The sequence below is a fragment of the Polypterus senegalus genome, chromosome 3 (genome assembly GCF_016835505.1).
Source record: "Polypterus senegalus isolate Bchr_013 chromosome 3, ASM1683550v1, whole genome shotgun sequence".
Lineage (NCBI taxonomy): Eukaryota > Metazoa > Chordata > Cladistia > Polypteriformes > Polypteridae > Polypterus > Polypterus senegalus.
Genome location: NC_053156.1, coordinates 122,958,278 through 122,977,500, shown reverse-complemented (window position 1 = coordinate 122,977,500; position 19,223 = coordinate 122,958,278). Strand labels below are relative to the sequence as shown.

Here is a 19,223-nt window from a genome sequence, read left to right as displayed (position 1 = left end):
AATATAAGTCTTTAGTTTCCAATAACTAAAAAGTAATTTTTTGAGTAGATAAATTAGTTTATTATGTTCATTTATACACTTAGGAATTGAACAGTTAGCGACAGAGAAGAAATAAATGTGAATGTAATAGCCATATTGTTGAAGTTCAGAGAGAATTAAATCTATAGCATTTGTAATTTCTTGCAAAAATAAGAAAAAAAATATTTTCCTTTAGTACAAAAAATTGCTTATAATTATGTTTGTAAATTTGATTTTAGCATGGTGACTGTGATAAACTGAAATTTATTTTATTGTCTTAAAATTACAATTTTCATTTGAATTTATGCTTTTTTGTGTCTTGTGTAGGATACATAATTTACATAATGTATAAGGGTTGAGAAATCCAATTCTCATAAGCATCGCGATTCCCTGTCTTAAAATATTCTGTATTGTTGTATACAGCTCAGTAATTTATGTGGGTTTATGAATGATTTGGAAATACAGTAATCCCTCCTCGATCGTGGAGGTTGCGTTCCAGACCCCCCCGCGATAGGTGAAAATCCGCGAAGTAGAAACCATATGTTTGCATGGTTATTTTTATATATTTTAAGCCCTTATAAACTCTCCCACACTGTTTATAAATATTCCCTGCACAGTTATACAGCATAATACCTTTGTATTCTCTTAGATATTAGATAAGATTCATTGAAATTATGTATGTAAACACACTGTTTATATACAGTAAAACCTAAATATTATTTTAAAGATATCGAGTGTCTCTGATATCACATATGTTACAGCCATTACGATAGACAGGCCACCAGCAATAAATACATTACAATGCAAGAAAAATTGTATACAGTAAATGTGTGTACAGTGACACTAAGCGTGCATTACATGTACTAAGTACTGTAAGTAGAAAATTAATTATGGTTACTCACCAACAATGACACGATGACTTGTCCGATAACGATGAGTTTAATTTTACTACACAACAAAGGAGAGCATTACAGCCCTTCTAAAGGAGCCACTTCAGGCAACTCTGTAGCACCGCCGTTATTCTTCTTCAATCCAAATCCCTAAAGCAGATTCCATCCAGACTACTGCCTCATTACATCCACTTACAACTCGTTTTGCACCCTGGTTAAAAGGACACTACGGCCGTAGCTCTTATATTCCTTTCCTACTTTTGAAATAAAAAGAATTGTAGCCTCATTGATGCTGTAATGGTGTCCTACAGCGGTGTAGCTTTTCCCTTCCTTCAACAAATCCAAAACGTTTACCTTTTCGGCAATCGTTAACATCTTCCGTTGGCGCTTGGGCACAGACCCTGAAGCAGTAGCAGGAGCAGATTGTTTTGGAGCCTTAATGAAGGGCTTGACAATGCACAAAAGTTAACTCTTTACACAGTGAAACACGTTGATGCTGAATGAACAAGACGAGACTTCCTGGTTAACACCGCATTCAGCACACAGGAACTTAACTGCGTGCTCTGATTTGTTAGCTTCTCACCCATCCGCTAATAGCGTCCCTTGTATGAAATCAACTGGGCAAATAAACTGAGGAAGTATGTACAGGAGGTAAAAAGACCCATTGTCCGCAGAACCCGCGAAGCAGCGAAAAATCTGCGTTATATATTTAGTTATGCATACATATAAAATCCACAATCTGAGTGATGCCGCGAAAGTCGAAGCGAGATATAGCGAGGGATTACTGTATACACAGTACAAAACATTTCAGAAAAAAAATGACTTGAGGAACAATGGACAATAAATATTTTGTTTAATTTTTAATGTTAAAAAAAGTGATAATTTTATTACAACAAAACACAGTACACATTTTCACAGTAAAATGACAACATAAATCCACACATCCATGCAAATATAATCCATTTCACATATCACAGCTCACATCGGTCCTGGTCAATTAGATCAAGACCACTAGCTTATTAAGGCTCAAAGCCGCTCTTTCTTTCTTGTACAATGGTTTAATAATTGACCTTGTTTAAAAACAAATTCGGGCTGAGCGTCAGTAGGTTTTGCGCATGTCAAGTCAAGTTGGGGAGCATGCACTGGTACAATGTGTTGCCACACCCACTACACGACGAAACAACTCGGGATCCCAGTTTGCAACCCCCCAGGCAGACCTACTGTCCAGTCCCACCCTCCGGAAATGACCCTCTGTCTGCTGCAGCGGTGGGCAACCCCTTGGCCTGGTCCAGCCACTCGGGTCCCCAACAGTGAGGATCTTACAAGCTGGATCACCCTTAGGGAAATGCACCACATGGCCGTGGTGCTGTAACTGACGCTCCCTCACAATGCAGGTAATGTGCCTCATTCGGGACTCCATGAGCAACCGCTCATTTGACACAAAGTCAAACCAATGGTACCCAAGAATTTTCCGGAGAGACACAGTACCAAAGGAGTCCAGTCTTCGTCTCAGGTCACTGGATAGCGTCCATGTCTTGCAACTGTATAGCAAGACAGGAAGCACCAGGACTCTAAGGACTTGGACCTTCGTCCTTTTGCATAGATATCGGGAGCACCACACACCCCTTTCCAGCGACCTCATGACCCCCCATGGTCTCCCAATCTGTCTACTGACTTCATAGGAAGAGACACCAGAGACATGAATGTCAATACCAAGGTATGTGACATTTGCGTCCTAGGAACCAAATTACCCAAACTATTCTGTAACATCTCAGTAATTATTGACCACTCTAATGCTGATCTTTCTGATCATAAAATAGGTCATTACGATAGCAGTTGATGAGAAGAATTCATAATTAATTGCAGAATTATAGTATTTGAGAATTCCTCTAGAATGCCTCTTTCTCTTGCAAAATTTGGCTCATAAACTGATCCGCACATTGTCATCTCATAACATACTTAACTTTCCAGTTTGGTATTTTTTGGTCCAGCCATTTTAGCTCTAGACCGTCCTCAAGAACTGTGACACACAGTCACACACACACACACGCACAAACAGACACACACCTATCGTTGAGATATCAATGTTTTTGGTATCAAGGGATCCTAAAATGTCAAGATCCGTTGTAAACCAGAAATCAGAATTTTTGACAAATCTAAAGCTATCGCTCCTCCCCCTTAGACACGGTAGGTTAGGGTGGGGGAGGGAGCAAAACAAAAGTAGTACATTCACTTGTGATCGAGTCAATCAAGTCGCATAATGAGATGGTGAGACATGAATAACACTGCTGTACTAAGTCACTCAATGCGACAGACAATCAAACCCCTCATTCTGCAAATCACAGTTTGGGCCATCGGTAAGATATCAGTGCAATGTCTTGACATTATGCTGATCCTGGTGGTATATTTGAGCGTATAAATGTAAATTTCAACTTAATCATAACTGAATACAATGCAGATAGAAAATATATGGTAGGTATAAAAACAAGGTGGACGTTTGAAAAGTTTATTTGTAATTGTTTTTTAGTACACTTTTTAAATTTTTGATTAGTCGTGTCTGCCAAAAAATTTAAAATCTGTGAGAATGGTGTAGTAAAATACATGAATAATGTTCATACCTTTAAGCTATTTGTAGTGATTAAAAACAGGCTGAATATCATGGAAATTTAATCAAAACATTCTACCATATCAAATGTCATTTTCTTGTGGACTCTACACAGTGCTATAAAATTTGCTGAAACATGATGGAATTTGCCTTTGGCCTCTTCCATTTGTTAAAAAGAAACAAATTGTCATATATAGGAAAGAAAGTCAAAAGTCGAGATGCATTGAGAAACACTTTATAATTATATTAAATTGGTCTGGGGTTCGATGATTCCCACACAGCTCACTGTGATTCAAGCATAATTAGGTTGTGACATTCTGTAAATGAGAGCTTATTGCAATGATCCTGGGCCAAAAAATAGGGCAAAAAAGATTAAGGTGATCTTAATTTAAATTATCATTGATATAACTAAGACCCAAATTAAACTGCAGAGAGTACAGATTCAGGCAGAAATGATATAAGCGAAGAAGCAGCTGCCAATGAGTCTTGAAAATTGAGGAATGCAGTACAGGCTTGATTGTGTGAACGTCATGCTGCGTAATACTCCGCAATGTAGTCACATATGACTGAGTCACGAGACAGGACTAAATGCAGAGCAGAGGTGGTGGGTTTTTTTAGCTGAGGGAGAGGAAGAGGCAGGTCGTCTGGTGGGAAAAGGCAGAACTGAGGTTATGTCATCGGAGGGTGGTCTGGAGCCGGAAGAGAAAATGGATTAGGTGTTATTTGTTCCTATAGGGAGGGAATAGAGGCATTAGTGCACAAGATAAACCCCATCCTCGTTGACCACCTTGCGTAGCATCTGTTTGAGAGTTTAATTTAACCTCTCAACTGAACCACCAGTCTGAAGATGATACATTGAGGTTTTTAGACTCTTTATTCAGAGTAATTTGGCCACCTGTTTGAACGTTTCCGAAGTAAATGATGTCCCCTGGTGTGTAAGGACTTCTTTGGGGATGCCGGTAAGCGCAATGACCCCTACTAGTTTCCGTGCGATGATTTTTGAATTAGCTGAATGCGGAGAGACAGCTTCAGGAAATTGTGTGGCATAATCAACAAGGACCAAAATGTATTTGTGTCCTCTTGCCAAGGGCTCTAGGGGTCCCACAAAGTCTAACCCAATTCTTTCAAAAGGAACGAGTGGAGCATGGTCCCTTCTGGGAATCTGCTGCAGTTGGCACTCCAGGCAACAGATACAAAAGTGGTGGACCTCCTCATTAATTCCTAGCCAAAAAAAGCGGCGTTTAATACGCTCAGGAGGTATGTGTGTGCTAGCTCACAAACCTGCCACCGGAAGGTCCGCAGGACTAGCAGCTGTGACTACACCTCCCCCTCATGCTAGGCCACCATGTATAAAAGGTTGTTGTTTATAACAAAGTGCATCCCCTGTGGCATGGGTTGTATTGTGTGTTGGCCATTAGCAGAGACAGCTGCATTTTTAGCATTCTTTAGGGAGCCATCATTCCACTGCTCCCATTTAAATGAGCTAGGCGTCTTCTTAAATTGAGCTTGTAAGGTCAGAAGCAGGCCTGGTGCAATCTCAATGGGCATGGTGTCGGAAACAGTGCTCTATCCATATCAACAGGCAAGGATAGGTGCGTTGTGCTGTCAGCCACATCTGTTTGGGCTGCTACGTCATTTCTTGATGCTGGAAGAGAACACTGTGTGGAGGCAGTAGCGGATGGGCTCTGACTGTCCATAAGCAGGTCTAGTTTAGACAGAAGAGTGGGTAGTAGGTTACTGTGTTTGCTGTTAGACCAATCTCTACCAAGTATCATGGGGTACCAATCTCTATCAAGTATCATGGGGTACAGTGGGTCCAGCAGCAAGGCCATAGGAAGTGTCCGCATCCGTCCTTTGTGAGTAACAACACATACTGCCATGCTGTAGTTCCGCGTGTCCCCGTGACTACAAGTTATACTGATCTTTTTGTCAATCCATTGTTGTGGCATCACAGACCAGTGAGCGACAATGGAAATGTTGCTCTTGGAATCCATTAATGCTGTGACCTTATACCCATACACCAACATCACTCCCATTTGGGAAAAGGACAGGGGGTTCACCGTGCACTATACCTTTCTCCGTGGGTCTATTCACAGTCCATGGGCTTACTCAGGAGCGGGCAGGCAGGCAGGCACCGTGTGACTCGGTTCTCATCACTTGAAACAGTGGAGGAGGTTGTGCTCCTTTGGCCAGTTTTGGCAACTGGCTTCTGCGGGGGCAGGCATGCCTTATCGGGTTTGGTGAGCAGGACAGTACTGTACTCATGTCCTGCTCCTCTGACATATTTAAGCTGGATCCTGCCCACTACGCCAACAGTAAAGAAAGCGGAAACAATGGTAAAGGTTTGGGGATCCACCCCATATATTGTGGAATTGCTGAAAGGAAAAATGCTGTGTAATACTCTACCAAGTAGTCACATATAACTGAGTCACAAGACAGGACTGACAGCTGAGCAGAGGTGGTGGGTTTTGTAGTTGTGGGAGAGGAAGAGGTGGGTTGTCTGGAGGGAAAAGGTGGAAGTGAAGTCATCGGAGGGTGTGGTCTGCTGCTGGAAGAGGAAGTAGATTACATCTTATTTGTTCCTGTAGGGAGGGAGAAGAGGCATTAGTGGACATGATTAGACCTGCTTATTGGAGTTTCAGCATTAACTAGACCCCCCTAATGCCTGTTATGTGCACGGCTGTGCAGGGACCTAAAAAATATTTTGTTGTAACTAAAATTTTGTTGTAATGAGATTCTGTATTTGTTACTATAGTGCTTTCTTTAACTTGCGCCCAGGAGTTTGCAATCATTTCAGTAGCTTCTTTCGCGTTAATTTTAATCTTCTCCTGCCTACAAGTTATGCTGATGAGAATTTTTCTCAGCATTTCCTTGCGATAATACACTTTCAGGGTGCGAATGATGCCCAAATCCAGTGGCTGAAGCACTGCTGTGCAACACGAACATTATCTAAATATGGAAGTATGTTCTGGGCAGCACAGTTATCAATCAGGAGCTAATTTATCCTTTTCTTCTTCTTTATGTTGTGAGGTTTCTGAACTCTTTTGAGACCCCACTCCCCACCCAACGGGAACTGCATGCAAGTGTGTCCCAAAGCACAATTCCAGCGTCTGTGGATTGCTGAGGGAGGGAAACAACAGGCTTCATAGCGCTGCAGTGAAGCAACACAGAAGCAAATCATAAAAGATCGGGGTCGTGCTATAAGTCCCTGTCTTGCACCCCAAAACACAAGGCGTAGTCTCAGTACTTTAGCAAAACCAGCTTTATTCAGCTTGAAACAGGAACGGCACACTTATTTATTGTAGCGTGATCTGCCACTCTGGTATACATAGACACAGCAGTCAGGCAGGGTCGTGTCCAGATTAGTGTTCAAGTAATCCTGTTACCTGCAGTTACAATGTTCCTTGCATCACCCATCGATATCTTTTCTGTTTGCTTTGGTGGAAAGACGCAGCATAGCTATGAGCCTGCTGTTGCCCCGGCAAACGATAAGCAGTCTTCCATAGATGCGGAGATCGGACTTCAGGACGCTCTTTGGCGTGCTGTCTAGTTTGGGGTGGGGGGGCGGTGTTGGGTGGGGACGACACATTGAATGAGGAGGTGTGTCCAAACTTTTGGCCTGTACTGTATGTGTATGTGTGTATATATGTATATATATATATGTATATATATATATATATATATATATATATATATATATACTAATAAAAGGCAAAGCCCCCTCACTCACTCACTCACTCACTCACTGACTCATCACTAATTCTCCAACTTCCCGTGTGGGTGGAAGGCTGAAATTTGGCAGGTTGATTCCTTACAGCTTCCTTACAAAAGTTGGGCAGGTTTTAGTTCGAAATTCTACGCGTAATGGGCATAACTGGAAGCAGTTTTCTCCATTTACTGTAATGGAGATGAGCTTCAACGCCGTGGGGGGGAGTTTCGTGTGACATCGTCCGCCTCCCACGTAATCACGCAGTACATAGAAACCAGGAAGACATCAAAATGCGCTCAAGAAAACATGCATTATATAATTGAGAAGGCAGCGAAACAATAAGAAGCGAGTTCTGCTACTTAGGAAACAAAGCACGATTTAAACCTACACTTTAAATTAAGTTCATAGACAGGCTGCGCTGGCGTTTGTAATTTAGTGCCTGCCATAGAAGGCCGTCCGTCAGCGGCAATCCAATAGCAAACTGCCACGGGTAAATATTCACGGGTGAAGGACTGTGCTTATGGAGAGGAAGATGAGATGGTCAGGGTGGTGTTTGACACAAACTCAGCGAAACTGCGAGAGAAAGTTTTAAGTGCCAGGACTAAGGTAACATTAAATAAAGCTATGGACATAGCGAGATGGCACCAGCACAGCTGGGAACCTTCGATGCAAGTACACCGAGTGGCTCCGTGAACTGGCGCAGTACACAGATAAAAGCAACAGTTCCAAAGAGCTGAACAAAACCGAATTACACAGTTGAAAAGGCAGCAAAAAATATGAAGCGTCTGATAAGCATATTCATAAATGCAGCTACTGTGGAAACAAAGCACACGGTGGAAAAAGTCAATGTCCCGCTAAAGGAAGACAGTGTAAAAAACCCGTGCATGCAGTGTGTCAGGTCTCAGATAAAGAAGAAGACGAGCTGTTTATTGATGCAGTAAGAAAGCGAATCGATGAATGAAACCTGTCATCTTTACAGCGATTGACAAACACGGAATGTAACTTGAACACAACACATCGTACAAATACGACCCTGATTGAAAGAAATAATGATAATCAAATCCTTGATGACAGCAACATTCAATAACACTCACAAAACAAATACTGTATATTGACAGTCATGTTCGTTATTTTTAAAATGTTCCCTTTTCTTTTTCATAACTTCTACTTCTCCACTGCGATACGCGGGTATATATTTAAATGTATATATATACCCCTATCTACAGTACATACTCTCGTAGACAAGCCACATGCTGTGGCTCAATTGTAGAGTCTTAAGCCTCTAATGCCGACATTCGAGGTTGATTCGAGAGGGATGCACTGAGTATGTGCGCTACTGATTCATTTTACCTTAGCATCTCCTTGGTTTGGGACGTATGAAAAAATATTAGGTTAGCAGAATCATGTTACGTTATTTTTAAAATGTTTCCTTTATTAGCACAAGCACAGCTGAGAAGCTTCGATGCATGTACTCCATAGCGCGTTAAAAATAACGCATTTAATCACACTTTCAATTCAAGCAAACGGGAACTTTTGTCAATGCATCATTTCCTGGTACATCCATTACACTGATGCACACATCACAGCTACAAAAATGTTAGAGTCGGAATAAAGCGCTCCTCGACTGATCATTTCGACTTCCAGAAGCCTTGATAAAAGCATGGTTTTGTGCACAATGAAAAGCAAGCAAAATTAGATGCATTACAGAAAGCGGACTTTGTGGCTCTTACTGGGGATCATTGGACTTCCGTGACCGTTAGTAATTCTAATTACATCTAATTACAAAATGTTCAATGATCACACTGTTTTAGCCTAATGTACAAAATAATTTTGGCTAAGGTTACTCAGAGTTTAAAGATTAAGTTGGTCAAATTACCTTTTATGTTTCTGACTTATTTTTCAGAAGAAAACTGCACTTTATGTTGAAATTTTGGTTATTATTATTTAAAGACAATACTATTCTGAAAATCTACTTAAAGTACTTAAACTACCACTTTATTTTTAAGTCTGCCCAATTTTAACCAGGGATGATATTTTTGTTTCTGTTTTGAATTCAAATGCAGTTTAAAGGCTTTTTTTTCAGAAATTAAAACAGCTTCAGTTTACAATATTCATGTCCATGTCTATTATTTAATTCTGTAAGCCCACTAAAACCGTTTTAAAAAAAAAAAAACATTTGCGATTTGGGGCAAATTTACGTGTCGATTACATACGATTAATCAAGATTAATTCTTACACAGCCTCTAATTAATTTGATTAATTTTTAATCGAGTCCCACCCCTAATATATATATATGTGGATATATATATGTAGATTTGTATATATAAATGTGTATATACAGTATATATGTAGATATGTATATGTGTATATACAGTATGTATATATACAGTATGTGTATATATGTATATATATATAACTGTGTATATATATGTGTATAGATGTGTGTATATATATATTGTAAAGGACCGAGAGAGACAGTAGCAAGGGTTGGGGTTTTTCCGGCCCCGTATATTGTACACACAAAAAACAGGTCAAAATTATAAACAAACAGTTCATATCGCGACGCCGACTCCTGGCGTCGCGGCCATTTTATTGGGGAGGAGCCGGAAGTGGAGGAATGTCGGGAAGGACCGCAAGGGAGGATGGGAAGGATGGCGTCAGGGCAAGATGGCGGAGGAAGGGCGGAAGTATCGCGACTGCGGTCAATCCAGGCCTATGGTGCAGGAAGGTCTTTTTTCTATGAGGAAGCAGAGGGAGAAAGTTAATACCCCACCATTCCCTGGCGGCGAGTGGTTTCCCAGGTGCTGTCGAATCAATCCGCGGCCTCCTACTGGCGTGCGTGACACGATCCCCCCTTAGCCCAGGACCGTCAGGTCGGGCGGACCTAACCGAGAGGTCGTGAATACGAGAGAGGGCATCGGCATTGGCCTGAAGGGTGCCCGCCGATAAGTGACAGTGAACTTATACGGCTGTAAGTCCAGGAACCACCTGGTGACCCGCGGATTCGACTCTTTGTGTAGGGACATCCACTGAAGTGCAGCGTGATCAGTCACCAGAGCGAATCGCACCCAGCAGGTAGTACGGAGGTGGGTCACTGCCCACTTAATGGCCAAGGCCTCCCTCTCCACTGCAGCGTGCGGGTCTCCCGGTCCATCAGTTTCCGGCTAAGGTACATCACAGGGTGCTCGACACCATCGACGCTTTGGCTCAGCACGGCACCCAGGCCTGTGTCCGAAGCGTCGGTCTGGAGAATAAACGGGAGCCCAAAATCGGGCGTCCGTAACACAGGTGCCGGCGTTAGGGCCTTCTTTAGGTCACTGAACGCGTGTTCTGCTTTGTCGGTCCACACCACGTATAGGGGCGCCCTTTTGTCAGGTCAGTCAAGGGTGCTGCTCTTTCGAAGAAACGGGGAACAAACCCGGCGGTAGTAACCCGCAAGCCCCAAGAAAGCCTGCACCTGTTTCTTGGTACTCGGACGGGCCATTCTAAGATGTCTTTAACTTTGGAGCTCTGTGGCGCACCTGTCCTTGTCCCACGAGGTAGCCTAAATATTTGGCCTCCTTTAATCCAAAAACACTTCCGGGGTTTATGCGGAGGCGGCTTTAGCCAGTGTTAGGAGGACAGCTGCGACCTGCAGTAGATGCTCCTCCCAGGTGCGGAATAGATGACAACGTCATCCAGGTAGGCGGCGCTATAGGACTGGTGGGCTTCAGCACTCTATCTACCAGGCGTTGGAAGGTCGCCGGGCCCGTGCAGCCCAAATGGGAGGACCTTGTACTGCCAGTGCCCGCTAGGGGTGCTAAAGGCCGTTTTCTCCTTTGCGGATGCCGTTAAAGGAATTTGCCAATACCCTTTTGTCATGTCAAGGGTAGTCAGATATCGAGCCGCACCCAGCCGCTCAAGGAGGTCGTCAATGCGGGGCATGGGGTAGGCATCGAACTTGGAGATCTGATTCAGGCGTCTAAAGTCATTACAGAACCTCCAGGAGCCGTCTGGCTTGGAGACGAGGACAATAGGGCTGGACCAGGGACTATGGCTCTCTTCAATTATGTCCATGTCCAACATACGTTTCACCTCCAGTTCGACCTCTGCGCGTTTTGCCTCCGGAGTCGGTAGGGCCTCCCGGACGATTACCCCGGGCTCCGTGACTATATCGTGCTCAATCAGCGCGGTCCGGCCGGGTGACTCGCTCACTACCTCGGGGATGGCTCGGAGTGTTTGGGCTAACTCCTGCCGCTGCTTGGGGGCAGCTCTTCGCCGAGGTTAAGGGCAGTTGTGCTTGAAAAGGGAGAGTGACCTACGGGAGCTGGGAGCTCCTCTCTATCTCTCAGGGCTTTAACAGGTTGACATGATAGATCCTCTCACTTTCGGTCGACGATTGGGCTGTTTTACCAAATAGTCGACGAGTCCTTCTCTCCTTAACCTCGTAAGGCCCTTGCCAGTGGCGAGCAGCTTCGAGTGGGAGGTCGGGGCGAGCACCATAACTCGGTCCCCGGCGGAACTCCCTGAGGACGGAGTTGCGGTTGTAACACCGGGCCTGCGCTGCTTGCGCACGAGTCGCGTGCTCTTTTAGGAGGGGCCTGATCTTTGTGAGTCGGTCGCGCAGTTGCGCTACGTACTCCAAAATATTAGAGGAGGGAAGAGCCTCGGCCTCCCAGCCTTCTTTTAGGATGTCGAGGATTCCCCGGGGTTGTCGCCCGTATAGTAATTCAAAGGGGAGAAGCCGTAGAGGCCTGGGGTACCTCCCGGTAGGCAAAAGCACGGCGGGAGGAGCTGGTCCCAGTTCCTGCCGTCAGCGCTGACTACCTTGCGGAGCATCTGCTTAAGCGTCTGATTAAATCGTTCGACCAACCCGTCAGTTTGCGGGTGATAGACTGACGCTTTCAGGTGCTTTATCTGCAGTAATTTGGCCACCTCCTTGAACGTATCCGAAGTGAAGGGCGTACCCTGGTCCGTGAGGACCTCCTTGGGTATGCCCACGCGCGAAAACAAGTTAACCAGTTCCGTCGCGATGCTTTTAGTATTAGCGGGCGCAGGGGAACCGCCTCTGGGTACCGGGTGGCATAGTCCACCATGACTAGGATATACTTGTGGCCACGGGTTGAGGGCTCCAGGGTCCCACCAAATCGACCCCTATCCTTTCAAAGGGGATGTCCACGAGGGGAATAGGGACTAGAGGAGCACGGTCCCTCCTAGGAATCTGGCGGGTCTGGCACTCCGGACAGGATTGACAGAACCGCCGGACCTCCTCATTGATCCCAGGCCAGTAAAAGCGGAGCTTAATCCTCTCCAGTGTTTTTTGCCCCAGGTGGGCCTAGGAGGTGAGCATGTGCCAACTCGCATATCTCCGCCCGGAAGGTACGCGGAATTAGCAACAACTTCCGCACCTCGCCCTCATGGGTAGCCACCGGTACAACAGATCATTCTCAAGGACAAAGAAGGGTTCCCGGTGTGGATCCGTCCGCTGTGAGCTGTTAGGCAGAACAATCGCATTCGGCAAAGCGCAGGGAGTCATCATTCCACTGCTCCCTCTTAAAGGAGGCGGCGTGGACCGAAATTGATGGTCCAGGCGCCGAGAGGGTCTTGGGGCCTGGGCCGGGAAGAGTTCCTGGCTAGTCCCTTCTCCGCGGAATCTTCGGGTCAAGGTCCGTAGCCACGAAAGGTCCCCGAGACACCAGCGCCCATAGGGCCTGCCCTTGTGCACGGCGTGGAGGCCGCGGAGGGTGCCTTTTCCCCTCATGACAAGATCCAACGAGGCCCGGGAGGCGCGAATGGCTTACCGCTGATTCTTTTAGACCAGTCTTGTCCCAGAATCACTGGGAAGGGGGGGTCAGGTAACACAGCGACCGTCATTTGGATTGGTTCCCCCTTCCAGGTAACATAGCAGTGAGCGGAGCGATATGACCTAGTCCCCCATGCACACAGGTAACCAACAAATGCTGTTTTAACCACTGTTGCGGTAAGACAAACGGCGAGCAACAATGGTAATGTTGCTGCGGAATCAAACAAAGCCACCACGGCGTGCCCATTTAGCAACACCACTCCCGATTCGACTCGCCAAGGGATGCGGCGGGTACAATACCTCTCGATGATGTCCAGCTGCAGTCCATAGGCTCCGGGCGATGTGATGGGGCAGTTTGGCAGCAGGTGGCGGTCTCGCCACACTTGAAACAGCGCGGCGGACCCGGCCTCTCTCTGGCTCTGGCTGGCGCTTCTGCAGCGTCGAGGGGCTCGCCGCCCCTGTCGGTTCCCGCGAGCAGGCTTTTCTGACCCCCAAGTCGGAGGACCGCCAACTGGCGCTCCAGGGCGTCGAGGAGGCCCGACATGTTCTGATAGGCGTGTCCCGGACCTGCTGGGCGAGGGAACTGGGCATCGCGTTGACCAGGCCTTCACAGGCCACCCGCCGACCACTTTCCGCCCGTCGGGCTCTCTGGCCGTAGCCAGCGCCCATCTTGCCCCAGAACTTCGAGCGCCTGGGCGCGGCGGGCTTTTCGGGTCAAAGACCCAGTTCCGCCATTGCCGCCTGCTGGCCGGGCTAATGCCGTAGCGGGCCAGTATTTCGGGCTTGAGGAGGTCGTAATTAGCGGCCTCCTCCTCAGGGAGGTCATAATAGGCCCAGCGCTGCCTTCCCTTCAGGTATGGCGCCAAGATGGACGCCCACTCGGACCGCTGCCACTCGTTCCGGGTGGCCGTCCTCTCAAACATGCCCAGGTAGGCATCGGCGTCCTCGAAGGGCCCATCGGACCATAGGAGGCGGCTGCCTGGGCGGGTCTGGTCTCGCCCGTTGGGCTTCCACTAACCTGGCCTTCGTGGCCTCCAGCTCCCGGTGGTAGCGGCTTGCGCTTGCTGCAGGGCCTGGAGCTGGGCGTTCATTCCCTGCAGCACGGTGTTCAGGTCCTGTCCCTCCGTCATTCCGGGATCTCTATCCTGCCGACTACGCCACTTGTAAAGGACCGAGGAGACAGTAGCAAGGTTGGGGTTTTCCGGCCCGTATATTGTAAAATACAAAAACAAAGGTCAAAATCATAAACAAACAGTTCATAATGCGCGCGCCGACTCCTGGCGTCGCGGCCATTTTATTGGGGAGGAGCGGAAGTGGAGGAATGCGGGAAGGACCGCAAGGGAGGATGGGAAGGATGGCGTCAGGGCAAGATGGCGGAGGAAGGGCGGAAGTATCGCACTGCGGTCAATCCAGGCCTATGGTGCAGGAAGGTCTTTTTCTATGAGGAAGCAGAGGGAGAAAGTTAATACCCCACCATTCCCTGGCGTGAGTGGTTTCCCAGGTGCTATCGAATCAATCCATGCTGCCTCCTACTCAGCGTGCGTGACAATATATATATATGTATATATATATGTATGTATATATATATATGTATATATATATGTATATATATATATATATATATGTATGTATATATATGTATGTATGTATATATGTATGTATGTATATATATATGTATATATATGTATATATATATATATGTATGTATATATATGTATGTATATATATATATGTATGTATATATATATATATGTATGTGTATATATATATATATGTATATGTATGTATGTATATATATATATATGTATGAACTAGCAAAATACCCGCGCTTCGCAGTGGCGAAGTACTGCCTTAAAATTTTTATTAAGAAGAAAATTTAACCTTTTTAAACTGAGGGAAAATATACCAATAATTATTTGTTAAGGATCTCTTTGTATACCACATTGTGAGTTCGGCCCTCCGGTTGTAATATGACCAAGCTGTGCACTGAGCTTACTCTTGAGCATGCAACGTACAGTTGGCCATGTGAACAGTAATCTTGTTTCAGATCTCACAGCTTGGATTGCTGCTGTCATAATCAGTTGGAGTTTCATGGTTTGTTTCAATTACAACAGTATTTGTAGGACTTGTGTTGAAGAGACATTCAGCATCTCTCAAGCGTTGTAAGTATACAACTGGTTTCATCGATAACATCCAGCTTTTGAGAGTTTAAACATTCACAAACATCAAAGTGTCCACTACTGAAATCGTCACCTGTGAATCTAAGATGTTTAAGAGGCATTGGCGGTTGTTGAAAGGTGTAAAATATTTGGCCATTTCGTACACTTGAAAGCGACAACCGAACAATTCAGCGGCAGCCATCAACTCACATGCAGATGCATAAGCGAAGGGCTTAAGCATTTCACTCTTATAGTGCTCCTGTGTAGTATAATTATCTCCTGTACCGTCATCAGTCCACACCTTGAACCTGTCCCAGTCATTCAATACATAAGACATAATCTTCCTCCGGATATCAAGAGTGAGCCTGATATGGCCATGCAATATGTAACAAAGAGAATGGAAAAGGCAGGTGCCATCTCTGGGCATGGAAACCACTTGGTAAGTGACAGTTCTTTGATCGATGGTGATCACCTCGATAGACATGTTAATGGGGGTACGGTTGGAATAATAACAACAACAACAACATTTATTTATATAGCACATTTTCATACAAATAGTAGCTCAAAGTGCTTTACATATTAAAGAATAGAAAAATGAAAGACACAATTATAAAACAAAATAAATCAACATTCACATCGAATAAGAGTAAGGTTCAATAAGGTTAATAAAGGAAATGGGTACCTGAACAATGTAAAGTAAGTCTAAAATACCTAAACAATAACTATAATCGTAATAAATGAACAATAAAACAGCGGAGAAGCCGTGGATTAAATTAAAAGGCTGTAGTTATCAGCAGGGAGATGTGAATCCCGTGGCGAAGCAAGGAAGGGAATGTAGAGACTGAAGCGACAGACGACCTTATATAGGCAGGCAGCCAACAACGTGGGAGGCGTTGGGTTTGGGGACCCAACGCCGCCTCACACGGTGACCGAGCTGCAAGCTATGGAAATATATATATGTACGTAGAATTCAGTTGGCGTTGGGAACCCGCGTACCAAATTTCTTGAACATGGGCCCATAACAAAGACCGTTGAAAAATTCAATGTAATGGCCGACAGTGGCATCATACCACCGAAATAAGTACAAAATTTCAGCCTTCTACCTACACGGGAAGTTGGAGAATTAGTGAAGTTGGAAAGTTCAATATGGCGGCTGACAGTGGCGTCATACCACTGAAATAATTACGTACATTGGGTTTGGTTAGCGCAGGGAAGCTGCCTACCAAATTTCGTGAAGATGGGACATGAATAAGAAAGTTCCACATGGCGGACGTTGTTGACCGTTATGACCGTTACGCGTAGAATTTTGAAATGAAACCTGCTTAACTTTTGTAAGTAAGCTGTAAGGAATAAGCCTGCCAAATTTCAGCTTTCTACCTACATGGGAAGTTGGAGAATTAGTGATGAGTCAGTGAGTCAGTCAGTCAGTGAGAGCTTTGCCTTTTATTATTATAGATAAAGAGAACATTCTTCATGTAAAATTTAATTTAAAAGTTTTTCCTGAATATTTAAATATATTCAAAATGGCCCCTGGCAGGTATTTTTTGCGACAATTGGGACAAGCTGAATATGAATAATTGAACATTATTATAATTTGTCATCTGCTGAACATACATTTTTTTTTGTACAGTATTTTTTACATAATCAGCATACTGAAAATAGACTCATTATTATAAATTAAATAAATGTTAAGGGGAATGCACTGTATTGCTAATAATTAAAAGTTGTGTCCAGAGCCTAAATATTTCTTATGAAAGATAGTTACTGTAGATGTGTTTTTTTTTGTTGTTGTTTTTTTAATATATTAAGAACAGTTGTATGATTCATACATATTTAATTGTGAAGTTGGACTTTGTATGGGATATTTTCAGATGATATTGTTGTACAGAAAAGTACCATTTACTCACATTTACAATTAGATTATTGTTATACTTTGGTCTTTAAATACTAATTTCCTGCCTTAAAGCATTTGCTAATAAAGTTATTACTGCAAAAAGTGACATATGTGATGTGACCTTTAGGACTGTATTCTTTGTTAATAAGGAATGTGGACACTCCCAACTTTTGAAGTGACCCACTGCTTCTTATTAACACTGATTGTGCATCTTCGCAACAATAATTAATTACTTTACAGCATTTATGTTTTGTAGTGTTCACAACATGGGCTTGGCATTTTTTTTTGGCCTTGGTACCTTTGGAGGTTTGTTTTTTTCAGCATCTTGTCTGCTGGTGTTTTTGCTTTCTTTGTCTCCCTTTCTATCAGTCCATAGCACTGGAATCAGCTAAGTACTAACATTTTAAACTGAGTCGAAGGCTGATGTTATGAGTTATTCTGCTTGCAATATTCTTCTGATATATTAATTACTATTCATTTAACTTTTTATTTCCTAGACTAAATCTGCTCAAGAGATTGGAGAATATGTCCCAGATCAATTAAGTACAGTCACTCCAATAAATAACATTCAAAGAGAACTTAGTCTACTGCAAAGAGCAGAAGAGGCCCAGGAGAAATGGGAAGCAGAGCACAGCCTCGTTGAGAAGCTGAAAGCTGAACTTGCACTAAAGGAAGAAAGACTAAATCAGATTGAAAATGATCTCAGACTAGAACATGAAAAAGAAGTCTCCTTCCTAAAACAAGAGAATTATATTCTTCAAGCCAAGGTACTCTACTAAGCTTGCAGAAGTGGACATGGAATCACCCATTAGCATTTTATCTTCAATGATTCCTAACACAGTGTAGCTCAGTTGCATCAGATGCAAGGAAACAACCTATGTTAATACACAACACAATAGTAGTCCACACTATACATTCCAGGCCATTCCAGATTCACCAACTAGCCCAACATTCAAACATTTGGAATGTGGGAGAAAGAGTAAGAGGTGAAAATTCACACAGGCATGGGATCAACTGGAAAATACTACAAAATAGTGATTAGGTGTTGCCACCACGTTAAAGTGACTTATAATAATAATAAAAAATGTTTTTTCTTATGAAATTCAAGAAAATTTTGAAGTAATTCTTCAGCTTTTCCCCAATAGCTATATATTTTCATAATGTGTATTTTCCAAAAGCTGAGAAATGTGATGTAGACCATCTTTTTCCATTCATGAGTCTGTTTTATATTTGTTCTCAGTTTGTTTGAGACCTAAGTATTATGGTGTTGGTCTAAGCTACTACTGGACACACATAGATTGGATATTGTTAGTTTGGATGGAATGCTTATGGATGAATTCATTAGCAACAGAGAAGAATGATGGGTCTTCAGTCTAGATTAAATTTATGAAGACAAATTATAGAAAAATATTGAACAGTTATTCATATATTTATCTTTTCATTTGGAATAGAAGGCAACAAAAAGTGGAACCTCATGCTTATGACCCTACCACTCTGAATCCTTACAATCATAGATCCTGAGTGGTTCTGGGTTTGGTAAATACTTGAACAGGAGTCCACTTGGGAATACTGAGTGCTGTGAACCTTTCCATTTTCTTGCCAGCCGAAAGCCATTTTCTCCAGTTATTGTACTGTAGTTTTTTAAGTAAATGATAGGAAAAATTTTAAGAAACAACACTGGATAAGAAATAAATAAAATAAATGAAAATATTACGAAGTGGACAATAAACTTTTTTAAGAATATACTTTAAATAAAACTTTAACTATAAAATTTAATTTAAGAAAAGATACTGATATCTACAGTAAGCATTGACATTGGTTAATAAATTGTGTTCTGGTTTTGGAAAATAAAATAATACAAGTAATACTGGTTTTAATTATTATTTTGTACTTCATAATTTTCTCTTTTTAAAGCTGCACAGCCTTGAAGAAAACAAAAAAAATTGGGATTTTTCTGATGCATCTGATCCCTTAACAAAGCAGAAACTTCAGTCTATTGCAGATGAGGCAAAAAACCAAGAGATTCTCATTCAGGGATATCATCAGGTACACTTCACTTATAACACCTGAGTATTCAAAAGTTCTACTATTAGTTTCCACAAGCCTTTTCATCCTATGGAGAATGTTGATAGGAAGTTGTATTGTTGTTATCCAGTTCTAGTAATT

General features: G+C 43.4%; 1 protein-coding gene across 2 annotated transcripts in view; it reads left to right on the top strand.

Annotated features, from left to right (window-relative positions):
* Nucleotides 1-19,223, top strand: part of cep162 (centrosomal protein 162) — a 139,689-nt gene that overhangs the window by 89,655 nt on the left and 30,811 nt on the right. For both annotated transcript variants that reach the window (XM_039747872.1, XM_039747871.1), the window contains 2 exons: nucleotides 17,555-17,824; nucleotides 18,972-19,103. In XM_039747872.1, the coding sequence (XP_039603806.1) occupies nucleotides 17,555-17,824; nucleotides 18,972-19,103 (402 nt within the window). The remainder of the gene's footprint in view (nucleotides 1-17,554; nucleotides 17,825-18,971; nucleotides 19,104-19,223) is intronic.